Source organism: Oncorhynchus kisutch, linkage group LG19 (genome assembly GCF_002021735.2).
Source record: "Oncorhynchus kisutch isolate 150728-3 linkage group LG19, Okis_V2, whole genome shotgun sequence".
NCBI classification, from domain to species: domain Eukaryota; kingdom Metazoa; phylum Chordata; class Actinopteri; order Salmoniformes; family Salmonidae; genus Oncorhynchus; species Oncorhynchus kisutch.
Window position 1 is genome coordinate 54,818,407 of NC_034192.2, and position 21,339 is coordinate 54,839,745.

A 21,339-nucleotide genomic window follows, 5' to 3' on the forward strand; every position below is an offset into this window, starting at 1 on the left:
AGGACCACATGATCACACACCACATAACGTCATGTCCATACCTCACAAGACAAAGGAACAACACAAGCCTTATTTGAACATGTTTACTAAGAAGCATACATCAAGCCAGGTCTAAATAAGGACACTGAAATGTCTCATACCCAAATAAAGTTTGGTACCATCACATACTCAGAGACTGTAAAGTTGAAAGAAGCAGATTATTTACTCAAATGTCCCTAAACTACTGCCACCATCTAGTGGTGAAATATAAACATTGCAGGTGCTCCATCTCCTGACTGACAGCAGTCTTAGGGACGCTTCTGTTAGAAATGAAAGAAAAAGCGAGACATTTCATTGGTTACTTTTATCTGGACCATATATAGTCAATGAACTAAGTAGACCAGACCCAGCTGCTATCTCACTGGTGCCTATGGGAGAACCTCCCCTTAAGTGGACAGGAAATGTGACATTTTTCTTCAGTGGTAAACGCCTTTATGGGATATCTTAATTTATCCACCATCTTTGGATTGTGTGACAGCACCTTTCTATCATAAGATCTGGAGCCACGTTCACACAAAATACACACACACACACACACACACACACGAACGAATACACACACACACACACACACACAGGCACACACACACACACACAGACAGACACACATACACACACACGTGAACACAAACACGCACGCACAAACTGCAGCAGGGTTGGGGAGGCAGGGTAGCCTAGTGGTTAGAGTGTTAGAGTTGTAACCGGAAGGTTGCAAGTTCAAACCCCCGAGCTGAGAAGGCCTCTGAACAGGCAGTTAACCCACTGTTCCTAGGCTGTCATTGAAAATAAGAATTTGTTCTTAACTGACTTGCCTAGTAAAATAAATTAAAGGTAAAAAATATTTAAAAAACACAGACACACACAAACACACGTGTGTAGTTGAATTAGCCCATAAGGGGAAGTGGGAATAGTTGAAGTTGTTTGGGTCTCTTCTGCTTTTGTATGTACTTCCTGAACACAGGAGGCTGCAGAAGGCAGAGCAGGTCATAGTAATCCAGCTGGCCCTGAACTGTGTGTCACAGCTGTGCAGGTGGTCAAACCTGAAACACCTGACTACAGAGAGGAAGGAGCACCAGCTGAGACCTCGCAACACTGTCGCACGCAAAGGCACAGAGAGGAAGGAGCACCCGCTGAGACCTCGCAACACTGCCGCACGCAAAGGCACAGAGAGACACAGGTCTGTTGGCTCAGAGGTACTATGAGCCAGTGTTCCTCTGTAATGAGCAGGTTAAGTGGAGGAGGGCTTTGTTGGCTCAGAGGTACTATGACACAGTGACAAAGCCGTGGGTCTCTTTTGTCCTCCCCGTGCCTCAAGAATCAAATCAAATCAAATTTATTTATATAGCCCTTCGTACATCAGCTGATATCTCAAAGTGCTGTACAGAAACCCAGCCTAAAACCCCAAACAGCAAGCAATGCAGGTGGAGAAGCACGGTGGCTAGGAAAAACTCCCTAGAAAGGCCAATACCTAGGAAGAAACCTAGAGAGGAACCAGGCTATGTGGGGTGGCCAGTCCTCTTCTGGCTGTGCCGGGTGGAGATTATAATAACCAGAAACCAGAAACCAGAAACAATGACTAAAATCAGATAATGAGCCAGTGTTCCTCTGTAATGAGCAGGTTAAGTGGAGGAGGGCTTTGTTGGCTCAGAGGTACAGTGCACACAATTGATCGGGAGGTCCACGGGATGAACTGTGGCTGAACCATAGGGGGCAAGGGTCATGAACGGGCCATGGCATTTAAACTGAGTATGGATGGAGGGAGGTGTGAAAGACTGAGAAAACCCCTGAAACTGGGATTCTGCATGACATTATACTGATGGTGGTTATGGTGCATTGTGGTACTAGAGCAACTGGTCATTATCCAATAGGCAACGATAGATATCTGCATTACATCATCGTTGTTGACGATTTCTCTGTGTCTGATGGAAGTGGGGATGATGTCATGTACATCTGTGTCATGCAGTACACTTCCCTCTGAACAAGTGGGTGGGTATGAGTGGTCAGAGAGTCTGCACATGGACAAGAGTGGTATCGGAGTGAAAGGTTAGTGAGACTGGGGTTTCTGAGAAGTGAGGGTGTTTCTGTGTGCTCGGAGTCAACCAGAAACATCAGGACTTCCCTCAGGTCACACAGAGTCGGAGGTACAGAGGAGTTATATGAACCCTGGAAGAGACGTGTGGTTGGAAGAGACTTGTAGTTCCTTTGGCAGAGGTGGATAGCCAGTTTCGATGGCTCATGTTGGTATAGCTGTTGTGTTTCGTCAGACACACACACATATTCACACACTTACCTGCATGAACTCTGACACACACGCACTCTACAAACACCTCTGCCAGGCATAGACAAGAAACACTTCCTAAACAAACAGCTTTATTTTTTCTCAGCCTTGTAAACAACTTCCCTCCTCCTCTATACTCCTCTTTCTCCCTCTCTCCCTATCTCCCTCTCTCCCCCTCTCCCTCTCTCCATATCTCTCAGTCAGTGTGGCTGCTGCATTCGCTTTGTGAGTCAGGAGGTGTGTGTGTGACCCCTGCATTGGTCGCTCCTCTCTCCTGTCTGGGGGTGTTGGTTCTCCTCACCTGTAACCTGGGATCAAATAACATCCAACTTTATTTAAAACATATTAATACGTTCCTCAAAAAAGTATTAAATCCAAGCAGCGAAAGTAAATAAATTACGAATTAAGAAAAGTAAAAGTGCTTAGAAATATGTTACAAGCAACAATGATAAAATAATCCAAACATATCAGACTAAATCCTTACTTCTGCATCTTCTTGGTCTCCTCCTGCATGTCGATACAGGCCATAGTGAACATCTTAAACTCCTTGTAGTTCAGGTGCTAAGGGAGACACAGAGGTGTATAGTCTGCTTTGAAGACAAACACATAGAGGGCAACCTAAAGCTGGGTAGTGGAGACATCGCTGTCTCTGGACAGCTCAGGACGTATCACGGCTTAGAGTAGCATGTCTCTAACTAGAGACATCGCTGTCTCTGGACAGCTCAGGACGTATCACGGCTTAGAGTAGCATGTCTCTAACTAGAGACATCGCTGTCTCTGGACAGCTCAGGACGTATCACGGCTTAGAGTAGCATGTTTCTAACTAGAGACATCGCTATCTCTGGACAGCTCAGGACGTATCACGGCTTAGAGTAGCATGTTTCTAACTAGAGACATCGCTGTCTCTGGACAGCTCAGGACGTATCACGGCTTAGAGTAGCATGTCTCTAACTAGAGACATCGCTGTCTCTGGACAGCTCAGGACGTATCACGGCTTAGAGTAGCATGTCTCTAACTAGAGACATCGCTGTCTCTGGACAGCTCAGGACGTATCACGGCTTAGAGTAGCATGTCTCTAACTAGAGACATCAAACTAGAAGATCTTACCCTTGTCAAAGGTAATGCACTATACAGTATAGTGAATAGGCTTCAAACCCAGAGAGAGAGTCAGTGTACCTCGTCTCCGGAGACGTCGAACTCGTAGAAGATCTTATCGAGGGCGTGTCCCTTGAGGTTGAACAGGAAGCCAGAGGCCTGGAACTCGGCGGGGCTGATGGTGCGACCTCCGTCCATGTCCAGCAACTCAAACACCGGCCTGGAGTGACGGAAGATGAAGTTCTTCTCCACGTGGTACTGGAAGAGGTTACACACGCATGCACGCACACACACACACACACACGCACGCACGCACACACGCATGCACACACACGCACGCACGCGCGCGCACGCGCGCGCACGCACGCACTCACGCACACACACACACACACACACACACACACACACACACACACACACACACACACACACACACACACACACACACACACACACACACACACACACACACACACACACACACATTCAAGCCAGCAGCATACCACTATGCATCCCACTGCTGGCTGGCCTGTGAAGCTAAGCAGGGTTGGTCCTGGTTTTTCCCTTGATGGGAGGCCAGATGTTGCTGGAAGTGGTATAGGATGCACTCTTTCTTCTGGTCATTTTTTTTTACATCCCAATGCCCCAGGGCAGTGATTGGGGACATTGGTCTTTCTTTTGTAAGGTCTTTCGGATGGTATGTTAAACAGATGTCCTGACTCTCTGTGGTCACTAAAGATCCCATGGCACTTATTATAAGAGTAGGGGTGTTAACCCTGGTGTCCTGGTTAAATTCCCAATCTGGCCTTCATACCATTATGGTCACCTATTAACACCAGCTAACAATTGGCTCATTCATCCCCCCCCCTCCCCTCCCATTGAACTATTTCCCAGGTTGTTGCTGTAAATAACAATTTCTATGGTCAACATTGAATCATGGCCGTAAAAAGCCTGTTGTTATATTTGTAAACATGACTGTAATTGTTTAATGAGATATGAAAGGGGAATTGGGAAGCAGATTGTGATAAAGGGGTTTTCATCTCCTTGCCAGATATGAGAAGTTGTTTCCCCATGATAAACATGACCAACAGATAATGGACTTTAATGACCTTCAGTTTGACCACAAGGTTCTGACATACAAGCTCTATTCTCCTGACCACAAGGTTCTGACATACAAGCTCTATTCTCCTGACCACAAGGTTCTGACATACAAGCTCTATTCTCCTGACCACAAGGTTCTGACATACAAGCTCTATTCTCCTGACCACAAGGTTCTGACATACAAGCTCTATTCTCCTGACCACAAGGTTCTGACATACAAGCTCTATTCTCCTGACCACAAGGTTCTGACATACAAGCTCTATTCTCCTGACCACAAGGTTCTGACATACAAGCTCTATTCTCCTGACCACAAGGTTCTGACATACAAGCTCTATTCTCCTGACCACAAGGTTCTGACATACAAGCTCTATTCTCCTGACCACAAGGTTCTGACATACAAGCTCTATTCTCCTGACCACATGGTTCTGTAGTAACCATTATGACATAATATAGTTCAATGCTGGAAGACAAATATACACACAACACACACACACACACACACACACACATACAGAAGAGAGGGGGAGAGAGAGAGGAACACTACCTCGCTGCAGAGCAGGATGCAGACCAGCATGTAGAACTGTTCGAAGGCGATCTCTCCGCTGGCGTTCCAGTCTAGCATGTCAAAGGTCATCATGATCTCCTTCTTCTTCAGGTCAGTCACATGGTGCATGAAGTGGTAGAACTGGATGTCTGCAAGAAGAAGAGCCACTTAGCCTACTGTTTGCTGCATTAATAAAGTTTGTGGAAAAACATTTTAATAACCAACATGATTTCCTTTTTTTTTTTTTTGTCAGTTTACACCCCATACACATTATGAGGACATAAATGACCTGGATGTCTATGAATACATTGACACACATTTGAATGTTTTTACCACTGTTTTTCTGTCATGTTACTCTTGCCACATTACTCACACAAATCTAAGTACCTGAATGAACTCAGGAATACTTAGACATAAATCCAAAATCTACCATTCAGAGTGTTCCTGTTGTGGACATCCAGTAGTTTGAAGTAATCAGACAGTATTTTGGCGTTGCGCAGGGAGAGAAGACAGTAGACACTGTCAAAGTCCAGATAATTTAAAAGAGCTCCTTCCTTTAGCTTCATCTTGGCTCACTGACTGACCACTGCAGAAGTGCTGTCCCTCTCAGCTCTACCTGACACTGACTGACCACTGCAGAAGTGCTGTCCCTCTCAGCTCTACCTAACACTGACTGACCACTGCAGAAGTGCTGTCCCTCTCAGCTCTACCTGACACTGACTGACCACTGCAGAAGTGCTGTCCCTCTCAGCTCTACCTAACACTGACTGACCACTACAGAAGTGCTGTCCCTCTCAGCTCTACCTGACACTGACTGACCACTACAGAAGTGCTGTCCCTCTCAGCTCTACCTGACACTGACTGACCACTACAGAAGTGCTGTCCCTCTCAGCTCTACCTAACACTGACTGACCACTACAGGAGTGCCGTCCCTCTCAGCTCTACCTGACACTGACTGACCACTACAGAAGTGCTATCCCTCTCAGTTCTACCTGACACTGACTGACCACTACAGAAGTGCTGTCCCTCACAGTTCTACCTGACACTGACTGACCACTACAGAAGTGCTGTCCCTCTCAGCTCTACCTGACACTGACATCACAATGGTTCACCGTTGAATTTGGTGTTCTATTACAGATTCTACATTCTATTGATAGATTTGTAACATGAATGATAAACTCATTTAGTATCGTTTTAATTGAATGATCATTACATATTATTTTGACAGTATATGACAACTTTCCAGTCTTTGCCATAATATCTTTGACATTTATGTCACTAGACTGAAAAGACAGTGATTCACCTGACTAATTCAAAGGTCTAAAACTGTACTGCACACTGTCAGGGAATTCCAATATTAGTTACACTACCTCATGTGTGAGGAAAGTAGACAACAACCTCTTAGTTGTATTGTTGTTCTACCTTTCACATAACTGCAAAGGTGCATCATCACAGTGTGACGACCCTCCCACTCTGTTTGCCAAATTCTTTCTCTTTGCTCTTACTTTTTGCTCTTATTCCGTTATCTCCACGTTGCTTCCCTCTTTGTAACGGGCTTCGAGCCGGTTCGTGACAACAGACAAACGAGTCTCAAAGAAAGTGAACCTTTGTTACATAATTTAATTCCCTCAGTCCTTTCAGGGTCACATCAACTCAGTTATTACATTCTCTGAGTACTCCTAAATGATAACATGAAAAAAGCAGAGGCTTTTAGGAAACCATTTTGGTATGACTGGTGTTTACTGTACAATTACATACCATGTTTACATTTATAACGTTATGGATACGAAGGATAATAATTGTAATCAAATTGAAGAGATTGTTTTTGAGGGGGATGGTTGAGGCTACAAGGTAGCCAGCAACCTTACTACCATATTGTATGAGGTCAAAAAATATTTAAAAAGATAACGTAACTTAATTGCAGTTGTAAAATGTTTAAACAATTGACATAGCTTTACAGTTAAAGTTTCTTTATAGCCGTTAAGCTATTTGACACAGCTTTTTATGTCATATTGCTGGATAATTAGAGCTTTTCAATTGGCATCTCTCCCTGTTTTCAGTCACAGATGGGGCCTGGATTAGGTTTGAGCAGTGCAGGAGGTGGACTCATGAGTTGTAACTTTACTGGGGATAGCTTTAGCAGAGCATAAGAGTTGCTACTTCAATGTTACAGTGAATGAGTTGTAACTGTACTGGGGATAGCTTTAGCAGAGCATAAGAGTTGCTACTTCAATGTTACAGTGAATGAGTTGTAACTTTACTGGGGATAGCTTTAGCAGAGCATAAGAGTTGCTACTTCAATGTTACAGTGAATGAGTTGTAACTGTACTGGGGATAGCTTTAGCAGAGCATAAGAGTTGCTACTTCAATGTTACAGTGAATGAGTTGTAACTGTACTGGGGATAGCTTTAGCAGAGCATAAGAGTTGCTACTTCAATGTTACAGTGAATGAGTTGTAACTTTACTGGGGATAGCTTTAGCAGAGCATAAGAGTTGCTCTAAAATGCCCCTTTTCTAAAAACATTTCATGAAATAGCAAAAAAAAGTGTTAAATTGTAGCCATTCATTTCCCTTTATACTTTATTGGCATAACATACAATCCACATTCAATTTTCTTCACCAAACGTTGCTTTTTTGTCAGCAATTAGATATTGTTCTTAGGAGGGCAAGTTACCCCCTAGTGCCCTACAGATATGAAGCAATTATGTAGGCAACTAATAAACCTTTGAAAGAATTGCAAGGCAGAATGTCTAGGGGATACAGCATGTGAAAGTGAGAAGGAGAGAAAGAACATGCCTGAACAGTCTTCTATTATCATGCCTTGTTTAGAAAGGCTAGAACGTGATTGAGTTCCTCGTTCTGCCCTTCTGTACTTTTCTCAACGGGGGAATTCTATTGGATGCTAAATGTCATCTGACACATTAAAAAGCCACTGTTTGGACGTCAGTGTTATTCAGAGGATAAGCGGTGATCAGAAGATGTTTGATCGTTGTCTAAAGGTATGAACAATTTACTTTTAAATTAACTAGTTGGTCTATAAATGTATTATGCAGATCAATTATTAATTTTGTACATCCTATTTTATATTTGTTACGAGCACTTTAATTAAGTAATGAACATGGAAAGAAACTTAGATTTTAAAATTGACATTTATTTGACTAAACAATATTATCTCTCTCTTTCCTCCCTCGTAGATGAGGTTTACTTTACTCGGCATCCTGCCTACTTTACTAGGCATTCTGATCCTACACCAGGCCAAAAGCCAAAGCCCCAAGTTCACTCAGAGCAGCTGGAATCTTCTACCTAACGGTAGGAAATAATAATCTCTTATCAGAACACGTACATTACTGTCATCTGTTAGATCAGTACAGTTTGTAACAATAATGGCAGCCTGTACACTTGTCAGTATGTTGTCAGTTCATTATTAAGACTTAAATGTGTTTCCAGTCTGGTATAGTGCAGTGCTTTCAGAAAGTATTCATACCCCTTGACTTATTCCACATTTTGTTGTGTTACAGCCTGAATTCAAAATGTATCAAATATTTGTTTAAATCTCCCACTCATCTCCCACACAATACCCCATAATGACGAAGTGAAAACATGTTTGGAGAAATGTTGGAACATTTATTGCAAATGAAATACAGAAGTATATCATTTGCATAAGTATTAATATCCCTCAGTCAATACATGTTAGTGTCATCTTTGGCAGCAATTACAGCTGTGAGTGTTTTTGGGAACGTCTCTAAGAGCTTTTATACACCTGGACAATATTTGTACATCATTCTTAAAACAGTTCTTCAAGCTCTGGCAACTTGGTTGTTGATCATTGCTACGTCTTGCTATAGACTTTCAATCCGGTTGAAGTCAAAACAGTAACTAGGCCATGTCTTCTTGGTAAGCAACTCCAGTGTATTTTGGCCTGCTGAGAGGTGCATTTGTCTCCCAGCGTCTGTTGGAAAGCAGACTGAACCAGGTTTTGTTCTATATCTGTTATTTTTACTCCTGAACATATTTAAGTTTGCCATAACAAAGGGGTTGAAAACGTATTGACTCAAGATATTTCAGCTTTTCAATTGGAATTCATTGGTAACCTTTCAAAAACAAAATTCCACTTTGACATTATGGGGTATTGTGGTGGGCAGTGACACAATATATCAGTTGAATCCATTTTAAATTCAGGTTGTAACACAAAATGTGTAGAAGGTCAAGGAGTGTGAATACTTTCTGAAGGCCCTGTATAAAGATGAGTTAGTTATATGTTGGTTTTGCCAGTCCGGTGTATAGATGGTATAAAGTTGAGGATATGTTTATTTCAGTATCATAAGGCTATATAAAGTTGAGGGTGTGTTTATGTCAGTATCATAAGGTTATATAAAGTTGAGGGTGTGTTTATGTCAGTATCATAAGGTTATATAAAGTTGAGGGTGTGTTTATGTCAGTATCATAAGGTTATATAAAGTTGAGGGTGTGTTTATCTCAGTATCATAAGGTTATATAAAGTTGAGGGTGTGTTTATGTCAGTATCATAAGGTTATATAAAGTTGAGGGTGTGTATATGTCAGTGTCATAAGGTTATATAAAGTTGAGGGTGTGTTTATCTCAGTATCATAAGGTTATATAAAGTTGAGGGTGTGTTTATGTCAGTATCATAAGGTTATATAAAGTTGAGCGTGTGTTTATGTCAGTGTCATAAGGTTATATAAAGTTGAGGGTGTGTTTATGTCAGTATCATAAGGTTATATAAAGTTGAGGGTGTGTTTATGTCAGTATCATAAGGTTATATAAAGTTGAGGGTGTGTTTATGTCAGTATCATAAGGTTATATAAAGTTGAGGGTGTGTTTATGTCAGTATCATAAGGTTATATAAAGTTGAGGGTGTGTTTATGTCAGTGTCATAAGGTTATATAAAGTTCAGGGTGTGTTTATGTCAGTGTCATAAGGTTATATAAAGTTGAGGGTGTGTATATGTCAGTATCATAAGGTTATATAAAGTTGAGGGTGTGTTTATGTCAGTATCATAAGGTTATATAAAGTTGAGGGTGTGTTTATGTCAGTATCATAAGGTTATATAAAGTTGAGGGTGTGTTTATGTCAGTATCATAAGGTTATATAAAGTTGAGGGTGTGTTTATGTCAGTATCATAAGGTTATATAAAGTTGAGGGTGTGTTTATCTCAGTATCATAAGGTTATATAAAGTTGAGGGTGTGTTTATGTCAGTATCATAAGGTTATATAAAGTTGAGGGTGTGTATATGTCAGTGTCATAAGGTTATATAAAGTTGAGGGTGTGTTTATCTCAGTATCATAAGGTTATATAAAGTTGAGGGTGTGTTTATGTCAGTATCATAAGGTTATATAAAGTTGAGCGTGTGTTTATGTCAGTGTCATAAGGTTATATAAAGTTGAGGGTGTGTTTATGTCAGTATCATAAGGTTATATAAAGTTGAGGGTGTGTTTATGTCAGTATCATAAGGTTATATAAAGTTGAGGGTGTGTTTATGTCAGTATCATAAGGTTATATAAAGTTGAGGGTGTGTTTATGTCAGTATCATAAGGTTATATAAAGTTGAGGGTGTGTTTATGTCAGTGTCATAAGGTTATATAAAGTTCAGGGTGTGTTTATGTCAGTGTCATAAGGTTATATAAAGTTGAGGGTGTGTATATGTCAGTATCATAAGGTTATATAAAGTTGAGGGTGTGTTTATGTCAGTATCATAAGGTTATATAAAGTTGAGGGTGTGTTTATGTCAGTATCATAAGGTTATATAAAGTTGAGGGTGTTTCTGTTGATGAGCTAAGGTCGGAGCCCAAATTAATGGCACCCTTGAAAAAGTTGAGAAAATAAGAATGTTTAATACAAATAATGCTCAACTAATGGAAAACTTATAGAATTTTGTACCAATTAAATAAGTCAGAGAAAGATATTTTGTTTAATTAACAAGTCATATTTTTATCTCTAATTATTGGCATCCCTGTGCCGTTATCCTCGCATGTGATATATTGAAAAGTATTGAAAACAAGGTTGCCAATCATTTGGACCAATCTTTTTGAGAAAGAAAAGCATAGTTGTTAAACACAATCTGGTTTAAAAATACTATATTATAAATGATAAAAAACGGAACTATATTAAATGCTCAAATTCTTTTGAAAATTATATTATTTTATACCAATACAATAATATAATTTTCTAAAGAATTTGAGCATTTAATATAGTTCCGTTTTTTATCATTTATATTATAGTATTTTTTGCTAATCTTTATCAAGGGCGGCAATAATGTTGGACCTAACTGAATATGTTGGTGTTAACAACTGTGTGTGTTGTCACCAGTTGTTGTGGTGAACGTAGATGGTTCGCTGGTTCAGCATCCTCTAACCTGCCTGGGTTCCTTCAACCGAGAGGAGGAGGGTTGGAGGAGAGATAATGACTGGGTGTGGCGGAGAGATGGAGAGGAGGATGAGGAGATCCTATGGATGATGGATGGAGAGGAGAAGAAGAAGGGGAATAGCTTCCTTGTCAACCTGGAAGAGAGAACTGGAGGGGGGATCTTTACATGTCACAGCCTGGATAAAACCCTCCTGAAGAATACTACGGTGCTGGTCAAACACCTGGATGAACAGAAACGCATTCTAGAAGGATCCACCAGAACAGGTATACAGGATGTCTGTCTGTCTGTCATCCGAAATCAAGTCAAATATTCGTTTTCATTTATTATCCAATTGTAACATCTTCTGTATATCTATTGTTCATTTGTTGTTTCTATTCTAAGGCTATATGAAATGTTCTACATGGAACTACCAAGGAGAATTCCACTGCTCCTGGAAATTCACCACTAAACGTGTTGGGACCATTATGTCTGTCAGAGTGGCACGGTACTATCACCACCAACCTTTTCAATGTATTCTTACTACACTCTTAGAACAACAAGGTGCTAAGTAGAACCATACAGTGTTCTACGGTTTGTCCCCCTAGTGTAACCTTTTTGGTTCTGGGTAGAACCCTTTGTGGAGGGTTCTACCTAAAAACCCTCTATGTAGGGTTCCTCAAATAATCCCCTATATGTGGTTCTACCTAGATCCCTCCATGAAGGGTTCTGCCTAGAACCGTCAATCAAGGGTTCTATCGAGAACCCTTTTATCTTCAAAGGTTTCTTCCTAGAACCCTCTATGAACGGTTCCACCAGCCTTATTAGCCTTTAAAATTGTATTACTACATTACATATATCATAAGGCCTTTTTTTGATGGCCTAGTTATAGCCTAACACAGTGTTGTTAGGAATCTCCTCGTTTACAGGCCACATCAGGCCTGCAAGTCAGATTATGCTGGCTTGCAAAGTGATGTGTAATTCTTATTGGAATCCAAAAAGAGTTAGGATATCCAACAAGTGTAATTGTTAATCACCTGCAACCTGCATTCAGAATGACTGCTAGGGTAGGGAAGATTGAATACTGAGACTACCTCAATCATCTAAACTGGATCAACCATCTCAGTAATGGGTGCAATAAATCCAAACACAAACACATTGGATTAGTTTAGAAAACTGTATGTTATTTATCTTTTTGTGTAGCATAAAATTTATCAACCTATCAATGTACATGCAGGGGTGCGTACTGGCGGCAGAGAAGTCATGCGCAGGAGAGCAAAAACTGATTTACAACGGTGTTGTTTAATAACCATAAACCACTGTCAAAAGAACAATACAAATAAATGGGTCAAACAAAACCCGATAATACCAGCATACCGTGCACAAGCACTACAATAAACAATTCCGGACAAGGACATGGGGGGAACAGAGGTTTAAATACACAACATGTAATGATGGCATTGAAACCAGGTGTGTGGGAAGACAAGACAAAACAAATGGAAAGGTGGATCAACGATGGCTAGAAGACCGGTGACGTCGACCGCCGAACGCCGCCCAAACAAGGAGAGGGACCAACTTCGGCGGAAGTCGTGACAGTATCCCCCCTTGACGCGCTGCTCCAGCAATGCGCCAACACCGGCCTCGGGGACGACCCAGAGGGTGAGGCGCAGGGTGATCCGGACAAAGACGGTGGAATTTCTGCAGCATTGAAGGGTCCAACACGTCCTCGACCGGAACCCAGCACCTTTCCTCTGGACCGTACCCCTCCCACTCCACACGATACTGAAGGCCCCTCGCCCGACGCCTCGAATCAAGTATGGAGCGAACGGAGTACGCCAGGGCCGCCTCGATGTCCAGAAGGGGCGGAGAAACCTCCCGCACCTCAGACTCCTGGGGTTGACCAGCCACCACCGGCCTGAGGAGAGACACATGGAAGCAGGGGTTAATACGGTAATCTGGGGGAAGCTGTAACCTATAACAAACCTCGTTCACTCTCCTCAGGAATTTAAATGGCCCCACAAACCGCGGACCCAGCTTCCGGCAGGGCAGGCTTCCTATGTCTCCTCCGCACGCATGAACCAGTTATCCAGTGTAGGAGCCTCGGTCTGAGCGAGTTCTGTGCCGTCTCGGACCAGGGCACGAACACCGCCCACTCCCTCGGCCGGTCCTGGCAATAGAACCGCAGAAAACTGCCCATATCCTGGTTTACTCTCTCCACCTGCACTTTCCTCTCGGGGTAAAACCACGAAGTAAGGCTGATCGAGACCCCCAGACGTTCCATGAACGCCTTCCAGACCCTAGACGTGAACTGGGGACCTCGATCAGACACTATATCCTCAGGCACCCCGATGTGCCGGAAGACGTGCGTAAACAAGGCCTCCGCAGTCTGTAGGGCCGGCGGAAGACCGGGCAGAGGAAGGAGAAGACAGGACTTAGAGAACCGATCCACAACAACCAGGATCGCGGGGGGAAGATCGGTGAGAAAATCCACCGACGGGTGCGACCGAGGCCATTGGGGAACGGGTAAGGGGTGTAGCTTCCCTCTGGGCAGGTGCCTAGGAGCCTTACACTGGGCGCACACTGAGCAGGAGGAAACATAAACCCTCACGTCCTTAGCCAAGGTAGGCCACCAGTACCTCCCGCTCAAACAGCGCGTTGTCCGACCGATCCCAGGATGACCAGAGGAGGGTGACGTGTGGGCCCAATAGATCAACTGGTCACGAACAGCAGACGGGATGTACAGACGCTCAGCGAGACACTGGACGGGAGCGGGCTCTGCACGTAACGCCTGCTCAATGTCCGCGTCCAGCTCCTACACTACCAGCGCCACCAGGCAGGAGGTGGGGAGTATGGGAGTGGGATCCATGGGCCGCTCCTCTGTGTCATACAGCCGGGACAATGCGTCTGCCTTCACCTTCTGGGAGCCTGGTCCGTAGGAAAGGGTGAACACAAAACGGGTGAAAAACATGGCCCACCTTGCCTGGCAAGGCTGGTGTACTCCAGATTGCAGTGGTCAGTCCAGATGAGACTGTGTTTAGACCCCTCAAGCCAATGTCTCCACGCCTTCAAGGCCTTGACGACAGCCAACAGCTGGTTGACCAGCCACCACCGGCCTGAGGAGAGACACATGGAAGCAGGGGTTAATACGGTAATCTGGGGGAAGCTGTAACCTATAACAAACCTCGTTCACTCTCCTCAGGAATTTAAATGGCCCCACAAACCGCGGACCCAGCTTCCGGCAGGGCAGGCTTCCTATGTCTCCTCCGCACGCATGAACCAGTTATCCAGTGTAGGAGCCTCGGTCTGAGCGAGTTCTGTGCCGTCTCGGACCAGGGCACGAACACCGCCCACTCCCTCGGCCGGTCCTGGCAATAGAACCGCAGAAAACTGCCCATATCCTGGTTTACTCTCTCCACCTGCACTTTCCTCTCGGGGTAAAACCACGAAGTAAGGCTGATCGAGACCCCCAGACGTTCCATGAACGCCTTCCAGACCCTAGACGTGAACTGGGGACCTCGATCAGACACTATATCCTCAGGCACCCCGATGTGCCGGAAGACGTGCGTAAACAAGGCCTCCGCAGTCTGTAGGGCCGGCGGAAGACCGGGCAGAGGAAGGAGAAGACAGGACTTAGAGAACCGATCCACAACAACCAGGATCGCGGGGGGAAGATCGGTGAGAAAATCCACCGACGGGTGCGACCGAGGCCATTGGGGAACGGGTAAGGGGTGTAGCTTCCCTCTGGGCAGGTGCCTAGGAGCCTTACACTGGGCGCACACTGAGCAGGAGGAAACATAAACCCTCACGTCCTTAGCCAAGGTAGGCCACCAGTACCTCCCGCTCAAACAGCGCGTTGTCCGACCGATCCCAGGATGACCAGAGGAGGGTGACGTGTGGGCCCAATAGATCAACTGGTCACGAACAGCAGACGGGATGTACAGACGCTCAGCGAGACACTGGACGGGAGCGGGCTCTGCACGTAACGCCTGCTCAATGTCCGCGTCCAGCTCCTACACTACCAGCGCCACCAGGCAGGAGGTGGGGAGTATGGGAGTGGGATCCATGGGCCGCTCCTCTGTGTCATACAGCCGGGACAATGCGTCTGCCTTCACCTTCTGGGAGCCTGGTCCGTAGGAAAGGGTGAACACAAAACGGGTGAAAAACATGGCCCACCTTGCCTGGCAAGGCTGGTGTACTCCAGATTGCAGTGGTCAGTCCAGATGAGACTGTGTTTAGACCCCTCAAGCCAATGTCTCCACGCCTTCAAGGCCTTGACGACAGCCAACAGCTCCCGGTCACCCACGTCATAGTTTCGCTCCGCCGGGCTGAGCTTCTTCGAGAAGAAGGCACAGGGGCGGAGCTTCGGTGATGTACCCGAGCACTGAGAAAGCACGGCTCCTATCCCAGCCTCGGATGCGTCCACCTCCACTATGAATGCCAAAGAGGGATCCGGATGGGCCAGCACGGGAGCCTAGTTAAACAGAGCTCTCAGGTGATTAAAAGCCCTGTCCTCCTCAGCTGTCCACTGCAAACGTACCGGGCACCCCTTCAGCAGTGAGGTAATGGGAGCCACTACCTGACCAAAACCCCGGATAAACCTCCGGTAGTAGTTGGCAAAACCTAAGAGATGCTGAACCCTACGCACCAGGGACACATGCTCGGTGCTTGTAGCGGAGTATATCAGAAGGTGGTAAGTAGAACCATACAGGGTTCTACGGTTTGTCCCCCTAGTGTAACCTTTTTGGTGCTGGGTAGAACCCTTTGAGGAGCGTTCTATACCTCACCACCACTACACCCTGCCCATGCAGGTCCCTGAAAATCTTGTCTACAAAGGCATGGAAGACTGATGGCGCATTCATCAACCCGTACGGCATGACGAGGTACTCATAGTGTCCTGGTGTGGTACTGAGAGCCGTCTTCCACTTGTCTCACTCCTGGATACGCACCAGGTTGTACGCACTCCTGAGATCTAGTTTGGTGAAGAAGCGCTCCCCGTGCATTGACTCAATCGCTGTGGCTATGAGCAGTAGAGGGTAACTATACCTCACCGTGATCTGGTTTAGAACCCAATAGTCAATACAAAGGCACAGACCTCCCTCCTTCTTCTTCACAAAAACATTAACTGGAGGAGGCGGGTGAAGTAGAGAACCGAATGTACCCCTGATGCAGGGATTTGGAGACATATGTTTCCATAGCCTCCGTCTCCGCCTGTGAGAGGGGATACACGTGACTCCTGGGAAGTGCAGCTTCTACCAGTAGATTTATCGCACAATCAGCTATGCTATCATAGATACAGTATCTTATGCATTCTAAATAAACGCCCATTTGAAAAGGAAAATGCAATAAATATTTACTCTGAGCTTCGGTAGATTGGTCGTAGATAGAATGCCGGGTTGTCCAGCGTGGATCTCTTGTCGTGGTAGAATGTATACTCTGTCCGTCCTCTCCTAGCCCATGTTTACAGCTGCGGTGGCTAACGCAACAGCTAGGAGGTATCAATTATTTAGTGAATAAGAGTTCAAAGTTCTTACCAAGTTGCCATACTTTAACTTTTTATGGCTGCAGGGGCAGTATTGAGTAGCTTGGATGAAAAGGTGCCCATTGTAAACGGCCAGCTCCTCAGTCTCAGTTGCTAATATATGTATATTATTAGTAGTATTGGATAGAACACACTCTAAAGTTTCCAAAACTGTCAAAATATTGTCTGTGAGTATAACAGAACTGATATTGCAGGCGAAACCCTGAGGAAAATCAAAACAGGAAGTGGCTTCTATTTTGAAAACTCCATGTTCCATAGCCTCCCTTTGCTGGATTTAAAGGGATATGAACCAGATTCCTTTTCCTATCGCTTCCTCAAGGTGTCAACAGTCTTCAGACATAGTTTCAGGCTTTTATTTTGAAAAATGAGCCAGAACGATAACATCGCGTCTATTGGTCACATGAGTTTTGCTCGCGCAACAGAGTTTGGATAGGTATTGCTTTTCACTCTCCTACTGTGAAAGACATTTGCAGTTGATATATTATCGATTTTTATTTTAAAAACAACCTGAGGATTGATTATAAAAAACGATTGACATGTTTCTGTGGACATTATGGAAACTATTTGGAATTTTCGCCTGTGGATTCGCCTGTGGATTTCTGAACATAATGTGCCAAACAAACAGAGGTATTTTGTATATAAAAATAATCTTTATGGAACAAAAGGAACATTTGTTGTGTAACTGGGAGTCTCGTGAGTTGAAAACATTCGAAGATCATCATAGGTATACGATTAATTTGATTGCTTTTCTGATTTTCGTGACCAAGCTACCTGATGCTAAGTCTACTTAATGTTTTGTCGTGCGATCGATTAATTTATACAAACGCTTGGATTGCTTTCGCTGTAAAGCATAATTTCAAAATCTGACACGACAGGTGGATTAAAAAAAGCCTAAGCTGTGTTTTCCTATATTGCAATTGTGATTTCATGAATATAAATATTTATAGTAATATTTATTGTATGTAGCGCTATGCTATTCAGCGGTTGTTGATGACACTTATCCCGTTAGTGGGATTGCAGCAATAACAAGTTTTAAGCTCATGCTATATTCTGGCTGGTATGGTCGAAATTCATCTTTTCGGCTTGTTGATCGTCATCTTCACGTTGAAATTCGATGCTAATTTGGTTAGGTTCTTGTCGCTCAACCAGAGCTCACGCTGAGGTTGGCTTAGTTCTGTTGGTGATCTTGTCCTTTTAACGTGGGGACCGCCGTCCTCTCGTCCTTGGAACAGAAAGTTGAATTTTCGTCAACAGTTCATATAGTGGTGAAAGAAGGCCATGTTTCATAGTTTACAACCAATGTCTGAGTTTCTCTACGACAAACCGTTCTCTCATTTAAGAAGCTAAAATTACATTTAATCTTTCTCAAATTGTTTTATATTTAAACAATTCAATTGCACAACAATTCCATGTGAATCTGATAACTAGAACGTGTCGACATTCCAAGATACAGTTTATGTCATTCTGGCATTAGTGGTATTGTCTCAGACAACAACTGATCTGAGATCATATTCCTTAAGTACCAACGCATATTTTCAACTGGTTGGATTCCCGAAATATGGTTCCGTTTCCCACCTTTTGATGTTACCAGACTCTCTATGTTACAAAGACTTTACAAGAGCCAACTCTAAAAAGTATAGAGAGAGAAAAGGGGAAAGGTATTTATGGGGGTCATTAACCCTTCCCCAAAAGGCCAACGTCATGACAGCTGTATAGGCTATAACATTTGCATAATATCTTGACTTGACTTCAAATTAAATATTAGTGAATGGACTACAGCAGTAGCCTGTGTTAGTCTAATTTTAGTCATCCATTTCTTGGCTTTTCTATAGTGGCCTGTCTGATGCGGAGAACATCAGCTGTTCTGTGGACGCCAGTGGACAGCAGTGGACATGTTCCTCTTCGTCTGGCCAGAGTGACATCATGTGTTCTGTGAACAGTAGTGGACTGGGGCTGTCCTGTGTGGACAGACAGTATTGTCCCTATGCTGAGGAGACTGACCGGATCACCCTGACCATCTACATGAGGACTAACTACCTGCTGGAGGAATACTCCCAATGCTTCTACTTATCAGAAATTGGTGAGGACACACACACACACACACACACACACACACACACACACACACACACACACACACACACACAGCACTTCTACTTATCAGAAATTGGTGAGGACACACACACACAGACACACACACACACACACAGCACTTCTACTTATCAGAAATTGGTGAGGACACACACACACACAGACACACACACACACAGCACTTCTACTTATCAGACATAGGTGAGCGCTAGAGAGGGTCCTTGTTGCAGCCATAAGGGCAGACATGTTGCAAGAGGCTGGCAGAATCAGTTGCACAAGTTGTGATTTTAGGCTACTTAAAGTTGATGATAATGGTCCAGATGTGCACTTCATTATATTTACAAACTAATACAAAACATTATATTTACAAACTTCACAATGTAACTGGTCTCTGAAAAAAATGCCTTGGAGAGCTGGCAAGCCTGTCTATCCCATAACAAACATTTACAATGCGGAAACAAAGTGCTCTGAACCTGAAGGAGTTTGTAGCGCAGTAGTGCAGAGACACTCTAATAATGGCGTCGTCGTCACCACAGATAGGAATCCTACCTCTATATACAAATATCTGGCACAGATATGTAGGCCTATCAAAAGATTATATGCTGAGATATTGTTGGTTTAGGTGCTTCTGAAACTTAGTTTTATAGTACAGAGTGCTGGTAGAAGTTGTGGTAATTATCTCCCTCCCTCCCTCCAGTGAAGCCAGACAGGGTATCCATTAAGAAGATGAACAGCAGTACTATAGAGTGGAGCTATCCTGTCTCCTGGAACAGACCCATCTCCTACTTCCCCCTCTCCTTCCAGGTCAAAGAGATCAAAGGCAGAGAGCGCAAGAACGGGTGCACGTGTGATTCTCCCTGCACAAAGGTGAGGACTACTGTTTACATACTGTACATCCTATTAGGCCTTGTCTCTAAAGCTTGATGAGAGCCATTACTCCAAGAGATCCAGACTGCATACTCTTGAACTGATAGACGTGGTCACTCTGGTCCCTGGTTATATTCATTAGGGCACACTGTAGCAAAACATTTTGCAACGAAAAGTGAAAAGGAGTGTTTCTTATTCTTATTGTCTTCCATTTGGTGCTTAATGATTTCAACCACTGTGTTCCCTCAGATCCACACCACAGAGAGCCGCCAGTGGTCAGTAAAGGCCAAGGTGGTGGTGTGCGTCAGGTCCCAGGATGCCCTATGTGACTCCCCCTGGAGTGACTGGACAGAGTACAGGTCAGTACCACATTCTCTAGTCTACTGTATTCAGCAGAACCTCTCCTCGAGGACCCCCAGTCGTTCCATGTATTTGAACTATTGAAGAGCTAACACACCTGATTCAATCTGTCAACTAACCATCAAGTCATTGACTACTACTGAATCAGGTGAGCTAGTTCAGTCCTAGAAATAAATGGTGAAACGGCGGGTGGTCCCAAAGGAGAGGGTTTAAAACCCCTGCTCCAGTCTACTGTTTTATCATGCTACATTTACCAGGGTCAGGTCAATTGGGTTTTTCATTCAGTAGTTTCAGGAAGTGGATCAAAATTCCATTTCAAGAATTGAAAATATGCCATTGTTTATCAGTTCATGAATTAAATTTCTGAGAAGACATTGCAGAACAACACGTTTTTCAATACGATGTGTTCTTTCAGACACAACAACAAGGGAAACAAGAGAAGAAGAAGAAACAGAAGCAGAAGTTTGTGTCTCAATACTAGATCTTTACCATACTGATGGCCAGCAAATATTATCCTATTTGTTCAAAGGTGACTTCATTCACACTCCAAAACATCAACTATGACAAAGGTGACTTCATTCACACTCAAAAAACATCAACTATGACAAAGGTGACTTTGTTGTCAAGACCAGAGATTGTATTTCTGAACTCATTTTATGACACAATCTTTACTTTTACATTCTTAATGCGTTATGACATTTATTTATTGATATTTATTTTATCATTATTATTTATTGATTGATTATTGCTTTTCATCTGAAAGAGTGTGACATGACTGGCACTAACATAAACTGAACTGATATTTTTGTGCCTTTAATACTGTAAATGTAAATAAACATACAAACCTGCTCATACAGGAAGTGTGTATGAGTTCTTTCCACTACTCTGTGCTCATAGTCATTAATGAATTTCAGGATTTGAAAAAATAACAACATGAAATCAAGCATAGTCAGAAAGGAAGTAATCTATGACTAATCTCATTGTTAAATACAATATAAATACCTACGCTAATACACTTCCTTTGACGCTGGCTGTCCTGGAAACGGGTGGGATGGCTTAGACC

General features: G+C 43.6%; 2 protein-coding genes across 2 annotated transcripts; one reads left to right on the forward strand and one right to left on the reverse strand.

Moving 5' to 3' along the window:
* Positions 1 to 2,797: 2,797 nt before the first annotated feature.
* LOC116354979 (EF-hand calcium-binding domain-containing protein 9) lies at positions 2,798 to 5,623 on the reverse strand. The gene is made up of 4 exons (XM_031797259.1): positions 5,488 to 5,623; positions 5,058 to 5,206; positions 3,494 to 3,670; positions 2,798 to 2,878 (listed from the first exon to the last, which is right to left on the reverse strand). The coding sequence occupies exons 1-4, from the start codon at positions 5,621 to 5,623 to the stop codon at positions 2,798 to 2,800; spliced, it is 543 nt and encodes a 180-aa protein (XP_031653119.1).
* Positions 5,624 to 8,014: 2,391 nt separating this feature from the next.
* LOC109879844 (interleukin-12 subunit beta-like) lies at positions 8,015 to 21,130 on the forward strand. Its single transcript, XM_031797041.1, has 8 exons — positions 8,015 to 8,056; positions 8,252 to 8,366; positions 11,386 to 11,706; positions 11,825 to 11,927; positions 18,791 to 19,038; positions 19,747 to 19,916; positions 20,166 to 20,275; positions 20,692 to 21,130. The coding sequence occupies exons 1-8, from the start codon at positions 8,036 to 8,038 to the stop codon at positions 20,771 to 20,773; spliced, it is 1,170 nt and encodes a 389-aa protein (XP_031652901.1). The 5' UTR covers positions 8,015 to 8,035; the 3' UTR covers positions 20,774 to 21,130.
* The last annotated feature ends 209 nt before the right edge of the window (positions 21,131 to 21,339 follow it).

Excerpts from the sequence above, each read along its gene's own strand:
- LOC109879844 (XM_031797041.1), top strand. The coding sequence starts at position 8,036 with ATGTTTGATCGTTGTCTAAAG. Across the intron at positions 11,928-18,790 it reads ATGTCTGTCAGAGTGGCACG|TGGCCTGTCTGATGCGGAGA; the intron begins GTACTATCACCA and ends GCTTTTCTATAG. Across the intron at positions 19,039-19,746 it reads CTTCTACTTATCAGAAATTG|TGAAGCCAGACAGGGTATCC; the intron begins GTGAGGACACAC and ends CCCTCCCTCCAG.
- LOC116354979 (XM_031797259.1), bottom strand. The coding sequence starts at position 5,623 with ATGAAGCTAAAGGAAGGAGCTCTTTTAAATTATCTGGACTTTGACAGT. Across the intron at positions 5,207-5,487 it reads CAACAGGAACACTCTGAATG|ACATCCAGTTCTACCACTTC; the intron begins GTAGATTTTGGA and ends TTCTTCTTGCAG. Across the intron at positions 3,671-5,057 it reads GCATCCTGCTCTGCAGCGAG|TACCACGTGGAGAAGAACTT; the intron begins GTAGTGTTCCTC and ends AACCTCTTCCAG.